General features: G+C 40.8%; 2 protein-coding genes across 2 annotated transcripts; one reads left to right on the forward strand and one right to left on the reverse strand.

Moving 5' to 3' along the window:
- Window positions 1-1,790: 1,790 nt before the first annotated feature.
- On the forward strand, window positions 1,791-4,665 carry LOC306784614 (perilipin-2-like; the record flags this gene model as incomplete). Its single annotated transcript, XM_079278641.1, has 7 exons — window positions 1,791-1,811; window positions 2,115-2,298; window positions 2,954-3,036; window positions 3,143-3,392; window positions 3,489-3,632; window positions 4,330-4,421; window positions 4,468-4,665. The coding sequence occupies 7 exons, from the start codon at window positions 1,791-1,793 to the stop codon at window positions 4,663-4,665; spliced, it is 972 nt and encodes a 323-aa protein (XP_079134767.1).
- Window positions 4,666-6,084: 1,419 nt separating this feature from the next.
- Window positions 6,085-9,552, reverse strand: rps6 (ribosomal protein S6). The gene is made up of 6 exons (XM_079278113.1): window positions 9,487-9,552; window positions 8,746-8,877; window positions 8,094-8,304; window positions 7,501-7,647; window positions 6,508-6,665; window positions 6,085-6,221 (listed from the first exon to the last, which is right to left on the reverse strand). Exons 1-6 carry the CDS (start codon window positions 9,490-9,492, stop codon window positions 6,126-6,128), a joined length of 750 nt encoding a protein of 249 aa, XP_079134239.1. The 5' UTR covers window positions 9,493-9,552; the 3' UTR covers window positions 6,085-6,125.
- Window positions 9,553-10,100: the final 548 nt, after the last annotated feature.

Below are 10,100 nucleotides of genomic sequence, written 5' to 3' on the forward strand. Positions count from 1 at the left end.
CGCAACATTCATGTTTTTTGTATTAATTTGAATGGCCAACAACATCTTACCCCAGTTTTAGAATGATTGAGACGAGAGCTATTCAAAGAGCTATAGAGCGCTCTATTTCTACTTGAATTCACAAACAATTACATTTTGAAATTTACCGCAAACATCATATAAATAGTATCAGTCGATGATTTGTCAAGTCTTAACAGGAGGGATGGCTCAATAGAAGCATATTCATAGGAATATTATAGAAAAACTACAGTAAGAAGTGCATCTCTATGATCCGCTCACTCTTCCCTTGACTATGTTGCTACTTGTCACTTTGGTAATGAAAGGTGACACTACTCTATAGATTAAATAAACTGCAAGTATAGAATTTAGAATGAATAGTACATAGTTTAGAGTCCATTATAGATTCAAGATTAAACTGACAGAAGGGAAGAAATGAGAGAAAAGGGTTATTTCAGATTTAGATTTGTTTCGTAATCTTTTCGCCTTGCAGATACAGCCTTCTGTCAGTAGGAGGTACTGCAGCCCCCTCACCACTGTTACTTCCAGCTTCTATGCTCTTTGTAATCGTTCCATGTTTCATGTGTGGTAATGTTGAGTATCTACCTGGTTGGTCCATGACTCTCTGAGTGTCATTTTGTAGGTTAAGGCCCCTGAGCCTGAGCCTGATTGGCCCGTTCAGTAATACATCCATGGTAACAGACATCACTCAACCAGTGTGCAGACTTTATGACCTCTCCTGTTTTGCTGATATTGCACTATTTTTAAGCTTTTAGCATGATTCCGTAATTTTCACTTGAGACCACAATGGCTACTGTTGAATAAACGTAAATGTTACACAGTAAATATTTACTGTGTAACGTTTACGTTTATTCTCACTTATCTCACACTCTCCCCCACTTGAACAAATGTCGTCTCGACATTTAACTACACTGGTAACCTTTTGTGTTTGTTTTTACACCTACAGAATGGTATTACAATGATTGGGTAATCCTACTCACAGCGTTGGCCTTCGATTAACGAGGCAAATAGTGCCCACTTTAAGTAGATCGCCATGCCTGTTGTGGAAACACACGTTGCTATCACCGATGATATAAATAACCAGCTCTCGTGGTGTGATTAATCAAATTAAGGGCGATGACACTTCCAATTAATTAAGTAATCTTAGTCAGTGCAACACCTGTGCAGCTAAATGTGCATTATTTTAAATTCGTCCAAAGATAATTATAATAATATGCTAAAAACTGGATATCGACTCAAAGCTCCTGAACAAGAGTTTTATTCTCACTTTTTTCATTGTTTGTGCATGCAGTGTTAATATTGTACAACCTTTTAACTTTAATCTTATCTTCTGTTTTTAGGTGTATATTGTAACATCTGCCTCTTGGGACTACAGATGAAAAATAGCCTTTTGGCTAACTGGCACATTTGTAGAAATGTTTTTATTAATGTGCACTGTCCCGTATCAAATAAACCAATAAATACAACTGTTCATGATGATGAAGATTAGATTAGAATAAAAACAATAAATAACATATTTTATTAGCAGATAGCCTCTGATGCGTTGTATCATCTCGTCACAGCTGCGTTGACATGTCGCGAGAACTGGCAAAGTACTTCAGCATTAAGCAGGTGCGCGCTAGTTGAATACGCGACGTGAGCAACAGTTTTCTCAAATGAAGCCGCACTTTGTTGGGTGAGTGTTGTAATTTCTTGAACACCCCTTTCAACCAATAAAGTACAAAGACGGTTACATTTCAGACATTAACTAATTTCTCCTCCTATCAAGAAACATGCCATTGAACAACAACCAGGTGAGTACAATCGAGGTAGATTAACCCTCGTTACCTGTATCCACACGGCATCAACACCTAACAAGTCGTTCTCATTTTAGTACCGAGGGAGTTCTTAAAAATGTATTCTCTTTAAATGTGGTGTTGAATAGTTTCTTACAGGACAGCTAGAGGTTATTATGTTTCAATTAGATGTCCCCATCTTAATAATGGGAACGAGGGCTTCCATTTTGATGCTCAATTTGTCAATTAAATCATTTACGTCACTGTAAACCCCTGCGGACTGCATGTGGACTGCGTGTGCGCTGTTTTATTTTCTTGCAGAAGGTGCAGAGTGCAGCTGCCAGACTGGCCAAGCTGCCCGTGGTTCGCTCGGCTTGCGCCACGCTTTCAGTCTTGTACATTGACACTAAATGCAGCCACCCGAGCCTGAGGTCTGTGTGTGAAGTGCTGGAGAGCAGCGTGACAGCCGTAGTTTCTCCTGTGGTCGTTAAGCTGGAGCCTCAGAGTAAGTGGGCTACTGTTGGGGCCAACAATACTTGTTTGGACTGCCTGCTTGTGACTGTGGTTGTGATTGAAGGAAACTGTCAGGGAATTTACAATAAGGTTGCTACTAATGATTATTTTTTACCTTTGATCAATCTGACAATTAAATAATTATAGAATGTCAGACATTTGCGAAAGACACCAACAGAAGTTCCCAGAGACTAAGCTGATGTCCAAGTTTCTTGTTTCAGCTCAGAATCCAAAGATATTCAATTTAGACATTCTATGTTGAATAACTTTGGATTGGATTATAAATTAGAATCATACAAAAACACATCAAATTCTCCCATTTGAGAAGTTTGAACCAGAAACTATTTGGAAACTTTCCTTTAAACGAGTACTTCATCATCAAAATTGTTGATTGCTTTCTGTCGATTGACTATTTCAATTGAGTCAGTGTTTCAGGTTTACGTAAAATGTTTATTGGGGATCTATCACAGGACAAGCTTTCCAAAAATCATTTAAAAAATCAAAACCAATAATAAATTAACAGCATATGTGTACGTAATGGAATAATGTATAGAGTAGGAAATACATTTTTTCAGTTGCTGTGTGGCGAAAAAAGATGATGCAGATGTTATTTGAGTTATTGACTTCACTGTCTTGAATATTTCTAGTTTCCATTGCAAATTACATTGCATGTAGAAGTCTTGACTGGCTGGAGACTGCATTCCCAGTAATTCACACACCAACAGAGCAGGTAACCTTTTCTTTCCCTTCTTCCAAATCTCAATGACACCACACACACTTCAAAAAGGCACAAGAAACTACAACAGTCTTTTTCTGGTTTTGCCCGTTTCACCCAGATCGTGGCCACTGCCAAGAACAAGATGCATGAGATCCAGGATGTGGTGAGCGTTGCCGCTTACTGTACTATGGACTGTGTGGAGCACACGGTCACATGGATGATGGGTGGCATACAGCTGGCTGATGACCAGGCTGGCCAGTCACTTGTGGAGCGAGCCATCGCTGTGGCCAGTGTGGGGCTGGACTCCGCTCTGATCGCCTCCGAGGAGCTGATGGACCGAGGGCTTCCTGCCACCGAGGAAGATAAAGGTATACTGATGGTGCCGCGTATGAGTTACTGATGTGAAACAGCTGGAAGTCACATTCAGAAGTTACCCTTACTTTATCTTCTTACTGACTTTCTAGAGGAAGAAGCACATTTGGTCCAGGGTTTTGAGGCGGCCACACTCGGGAGACGATACCCTGTGCGACTGGTTTCACTCGCCGCCAAGCTGTGCAGGAGGATGTACCACATGGCCGGCTCCAAGATGCAGTCTGTTCAGGTGTGCTGTGAGTACAATGTAAAAGGAATGGTTTCACAATCTGGAAAATATGTTTATTTGCTTTCTTGTCAAGAGTTAGATGAGGATTAATCCTTTTTCAATATTTATCCATTAAATATGAAGCTACCGACAGTTTGAGTAAAGGTTGGAAACTATCATCATTTCTGACCAAAACCAAAGAGTTAGAACCAATAAATTGTGGATTTACGGTGAATTCTGTAAAAACAGCAAATGAGCGCATTTTCCAAAATGTCAAACTATTCTTTTAACAGGAGGCTGCGCATGCGTTCCAAAAGATACTAACTTAATAATGCATACATATTTATGACATGGCAGGTGAGGTTTTTTTTCTTAAGGAAATTTAACTTTTACAGAAGTTCAATTTAACAGTAATTAAATAAAGGAAGTTGACTTGTTTTTCAATACTTCAACTCAATTCGGCTGCTTTTGTTTTGAATCAGTTGGCCATATGTCTCTTTCACAGCAGGAGCAGCACAGGTGTTATTAGTAACCTTATTGGCTCTGTTTCAGGATACAGGACTCTGAAATCAAAGCAGCCAAATGAAATTTAGGTGTCATTACTTTAATTTACACCTGTGCTTTTCCTACGTCTTTATTGAAAAAGGCCTGTTGCACCCACTGTCATTTTAGCTCTCATGAAAACATCTTTGTCAACCTGGTTAAATACCTTTTCTTCCCAACAGGTCATGGTGAAATTGTCCAGGTCTATAGGTCGGCTTCAGGACCTTCAGACCAGCTGGCTGACCTTATCCCGGAGCGCCCAGGTGCTGCCTCAGTTCTTGCAGCATCAGCTCGTGTCTGTGTGCTTCTTCATTTCCCAGATGTACAACCTCAGCTGCCCTAAACCCCACCGCCACAGGTTTTATCAGGATCGAAGGTTCCTCAATGCTGCAGAGAGCTGCTCGACTCACAAGGCCGTGGTCCAGGTTCACCCACAAGCCAAGTGTTCCTACATGAGGCGGCTAACCAAGACGCCTGTGTTTGAAAATGGGTGTAATGTTAAAAGATGTGATCTGTGATTTATAATGTAACTATTTGGGTATGTGTGCTAAAGTCGGTTGCTCCCAGGCAGGTGCAACCACTTATTAAAGTTGAACATTGAAGACATTTGTTCCCTCTTGTTCTTTTAAGACTAGCAGCTGTTATGGCAGACGAGGTGTCCTGTAACCGGTACATATCGCATGCAGAACTTGTAGCATGGGCAGTTTATCATGTAGTTACTTTAAAATACTTCCCAGTTTGATGGCTACAGAGCGCTTTAGATCATTTAAACAGTAAACCATTAAAATGGCACTTGTTTCTGAAAAGACAAATATTGAAATAACAACCAAAAGCTAAATATTTTAGGTACGTAAGAGTATATTCAGTGATTTGTTAATTTTGGTTTTAATTGCCTTCCATAATTCAACTGGCAAACCTGCAATTAGACATTTCTAATACTCTATCAGGGGTATTCAATTAAAACTCCCAAAGGTCTATTTGAACATTACAATTCACTTGTGCTATTTAGTGCGACATTCAAGAAGCCTAGTAGTAACCATCTGTAGTCAAATAAAGTACACAATTATATTGTAACAAGTATTTAGTTTTTAAATTTAACTGGATGAATTATAAATATAAATATAAATGTTCTCATTTCAAGTAAAATAAAGGCTGGATTAAAGTGACTGATTAAGCAAAGCTTTTTAAATGTGAATCTCAAAATATCGCATTTTAGAAATTAATTGTACAGTTGTCCTGCAGCTTTAAATTCAGTTCATTCAGGTGTGAAGTGACAAATCAAAAAGCCACAATATATTTCTCATCTTTCAACAAGAGAAATTCATGTGCATGGACTGATCTGGTTATTAAACTACTTGTTTCAGCTCTATTGTTAACATTGAAGTGAATTAATGCATTAGGATACTGATCATATTGGGCTCTTAGGTGTGTTTTGTGTCTTGCGTCTACATTTCAGAAGTGAGATGGTGAGTTGTGCTTTGTCTGGTGGTGTCTTCATATTACCGCTTTTAATCAGTCACGTCTCTGAACATGACACTGGTTTTAAACTGTCCATGGGAAGAATTAACCTATGAGAGTCTGTCCACGAGTTACACACTGGTCTCTCCGACCACTTTCCTCTAGAAAACGGCATGTGAAATAACTTGACTCCCATCATTCTACTCTTCGGTGTGTGTGTGTGTACGTCTCCCTCTAAACAGGAAACTTGTCACAATACCCATAATATTTGATTGGCTGATTTGCACCGCTGAACAAGTGACGTAAAGGTTGAACAAGTGCCGTAAAGGCTGAAAAAGCTGCGCCAGTTAAATTAGAAGCGCTCCTTCAAAATGTAATAATTCTCAATTATCCATCGGTTTTAGGTCCTGGGTCCGGATTGCGGTCTGCCTATTAGGGACCCCTGCTCTACATCAAGGTACTGAAGATATCACACAGGCTTATTTTTCAGCAAAACATGACTTTATTTGACTTTGTGATTTCACTTTTGGCTGGACTCTGACTTGGATGTGGATGCTCTCAGAGAAGAAAGGCGACGCCTCTTGGCGATCTGTTCCTGGCGCTTCTCCTTGGCCTCCTGTTAGCAGGAACATGTGTGAGAACAATGTTTCAAGACATCCAAAAAGCAGCAAATTGCAAACAAGACAATTCCCCCAAAACACAGTAAAGTCAAATGGGCTCGTAAGAAATGATCCAGCTGGCAAACACAGGCAGACTAACAAATGTTGTCCATATAAGTGTTTTAGGTTTCAACCATAACCATCAAAATGTCCCAACTTTAAGACCTGATCCCGCCATAATAGTAATACAAGTAAAATTGAAGATGTCAAGACATAGGGAGAAGGAAAAAGACTAAACATTACCTTCATCCTCTTGGCCAGCAGCTTGGCGTACTCAGACGCCTCCTCCTTGTTCTTCAGGGTGCGCTGTCTCTTGAGGGAGATGCGGCGGCGCTTGTGCTGCAGCACACGGGGCGTCACCAGTCTCTGGATCCTGGGAGCCTTAGTTCTGGGCTTCTTGCCTACCAAAAGAGAAAGGATCATTTAATATTGACCACGGTGGTAAAGAGGGTTGGGCGATGGTGAACTGGCCACCCTCACTCCAACAGCTGAAGTGATTTTATAGATGCAGGTGAGGTGCGACGATCTAACTGACAAGAATTGCGCTCATTAGACTTTGTTCATTTTTGCCAGCTGTTGTGGGTGAAACAATTCTGAAACTGGGACCGAAACTAATTTCCACCGTCCTGTGTCGCTGCAATTTTTGTAGAGAAAGCTCAGCAAGGCACTTGCAAGTACAAAAGTCGCAAGAATGATTAAGTTACTTTGTTTTTAAAGTCTTATCTGCCAAAGAAACGCATCATCGGCCTCTAACTTTCTTGCCATACAAGATTCAAAAGACTGAATACTGACAAGTGGAAGAATGAAGTTTGTATAGATCTCACACTGTAAAAAGGATTAGGCTGAAAATGTAGTGGTCCTTAAAATCGGTAGTATTGAGTTTTACAATATATTTAACACTTAGGCTTGATACACGACAAATAAAAATTATAATCTTACAATATATAATTGTCAAAAATGTAACTGACAGCACATCCACCACTGATTAACTGCATTTCAAATTTCCAGACAAAGCTTCAATACAAACACCTGCAATGTTACCCTTAAAACCAAGTTGTTTAACATTCCCACTGTGCTTTCATAGTGGAAGTATTTCAAATTCACATTTCAGTCATCCTTACATATTACAACAAGCTCAATTGATTTCAAGCTTCAAGTGAAGACAAATCCATAAAAGGCTACATTCAGTGATCCCAACAGCACTTGTCGACTTAAATGAAAACTCTTCCGTCTTACCTTCTTTGGAGAGAGGTCTCCTCACAACATACTGCCTCACATCATCCTCCTTAGCCAGGTTGAAGAGCTTGCGGATCTTGCTAGCCCTCTTGGGACCCAGACGACGAGGGACGGTGCTGTCGGTCAGGCCGGGAATGTCCTTCTCACCTGAGGTTAACAAAGGATCAACTTGATTAATGTCAAGTTCACTTACAAATTGCACTTCTTACAGCTTAAGTACTTGCAGGAGTTTCAACAATCAATCGAAACAAAATAAGACTATCAACACTTTGTGGACAGTTTCTCATCAGTGTGACAGTGAAACTGCCCCAATATCAAAGACAAACACACTGCTGCATTTGGTAGAGCATCAGCTTTAGTGTCATTCTGACGATAGTGTACATGAGCCGCAATGAGAGAGCATTACAGTTCAACCGTCCATGGATCCTGGACCTTGTCGTATCTGGTAAGCGGCTCCACAGTCACTCTGGCAACACACTGTCCCCCCTTAATGACTATAGACCAATCAAAAAGGGTCTACTGGTGTGCCATAAACATACATTTCAAAACAAGCCTGTGCTTATTTTGCTGTAGCATTTCCACGCTCGTATTACCTTTCTTGACGATGACCAAGTTGAGAACGCTGAGGTTGGCGTCAACGATGCAACCACGGACAGACTTGCGCTTGCGTTCGCCAGTCCTGCGGGGACGGTAGCAGGAGTGGCCCTTGCTGAGCAGCAGGCGCACACGCCCGTGGGTCAGCACACCCTGCTTCATGGGGAAGCCCTGCCTGTCGTTGCCTCCGCTGATGCGCACCACATAGCCCTGCAGAAGTAGAGAAAACAAGCCATTACAGCTCCGCTGTTCCATTTAGGGTGACTGAGTTAACTCGTAGTTGCTTCGAGAGTGCGAGGGAATTGAACTTGTGACACCATTTCAATCAGCCATGGATATAAGGCTATAATAAGGGCTAATGCAGGAGCATAATAATCTTCCTGATGATGTGTACGCACGACACAATGAGAGAGCAATACCAGTCAACCATCTACTGATCCTGGACCTGGTCGTATCTGGTAAGCGGCTCCACAGTTACTCTTGCAACACACTGTCCCCCCTTAATAACTATAGATCAGTCAGAAAGGGTCTACTGGTGTGCCACATCATGTTTAATAGATCTATACATCTTTCCACCAAGTTAAAACACATACACTCAGCAACATCTTATACAGAGTACTTACAACATTATGAGGTCAAACAACACTTTACCTTCCACTCATCTCCCAGAGGGTCAGCGGGCACCTCGGTGGCCATACGCTTCTCATAGAAAGTTCTCAGCTTGCGCTCATCATCAACTTCAATCAGCTTCTGGCAGCCAGTAGCGGGGAACGAGATGTTCAGCTAAAAGAGAATGAGAGAGTTGCAATGTAGTTGTTGCCACATGTACTTTGGTTCCTCATGTTACTAAGAGTCCTAATGCAGATAGGTGTAGCAGGTAAATGACACAGCTGGAGTTACTGGTAGGAACCAGACACCGGGGAAAAACACCCTGCAGTCACATTAACGATAGCGCATCTGAGCTAAAGTTCAGAAGGAGACGTCGTGGCTCGGAGGCCTGTTAGCGGCTATGTCAACTAGCTAATGTTAGCATTCTCGATAATGCTAACTAACACAAACGGTTTAACGGATAACGTTGTAAACGGACAACTCGGGTAACACTGCCGATTTAGATAACGTAGGCAGCAAAAGTCGGAAAACTTTTTAATGCAGGGAACTTGAACAGGCTGCACATTTCGCTCAGTGTACCGACATGTTTCTACAGCTCCCCTTGCCGACAGGATTGTCAGCGCTGACTCTCATCGTAATCAAACATCATCCGAAGAGCCAGAGCCGCGATAACTACATTAAACTGCTCCGCTTTATAGTTCAGAAACATGGCATCAACCACAGTGTAGTATTTAAAGGAAAATAGCTTTTACACAGAAATTCAGAGTTAGGAAAGCAATGTACCTTCATTTTGCTAAACCGGCCCTACAACGGTCCGCCACGGAAAAGAGGCCGGATATCCGCTTCGTGGTCTCACATAGGCCTGAAATATTCTCGCGATAACTGAACCGCTGTAGTTTTCCAATTGGCCTCAAGCTGAAGGTTATTAAAATAATTTCACACACAAAAATACATAATAAAACGGTAATGCCGACCTACACAACTGCATTAAACTGATTATATGAATAGAGCATATAGGATATATGTAATTATCTGTTAATTTATTCATCTTGATTATTTAAAATGTATCTTTCATGTAAAAGCAAACACATACCAAGAGTGGTGTACACATAATTGGTAGCCTAGCTCAAAATTCGTAGGGCCTATCTAATTTGTTATAAACTATAAATATATGAGACAAAATATGTGAAGGCTAAGAAACGTAAAAATGTTTTCCCACAACTCACAGCAAGATGAACAAATAACATAAACGAATCAATTGTATAAATTAATGGTTATGACCATGTAAGTATATTATTTAAATATTATATTAATATTATGTTATGGAGTCACTGAGCATGCCTCGGCCAGAGGGAGCCAGAGAGTAGATAAGGAGTTGTAAATGTCCTAAGACTTCA

Source organism: Melanostigma gelatinosum, assembly GCF_949748355.1.
Source record: "Melanostigma gelatinosum genome assembly, chromosome: 11".
Lineage (NCBI taxonomy): Eukaryota > Metazoa > Chordata > Actinopteri > Perciformes > Zoarcidae > Melanostigma > Melanostigma gelatinosum.

Coding starts and splice junctions, on each gene's coding strand:
- rps6 (XM_079278113.1), bottom strand. Junction 8,305..8,745: donor CTCTGGGAGATGAGTGGAAG/GTAAAGTGTTGT, acceptor CTACTTCTGCAG/GGCTATGTGGTGCGCATCAG. Junction 6,222..6,507: donor TGCTGGCCAAGAGGATGAAG/GTAATGTTTAGT, acceptor TCCTGCTAACAG/GAGGCCAAGGAGAAGCGCCA.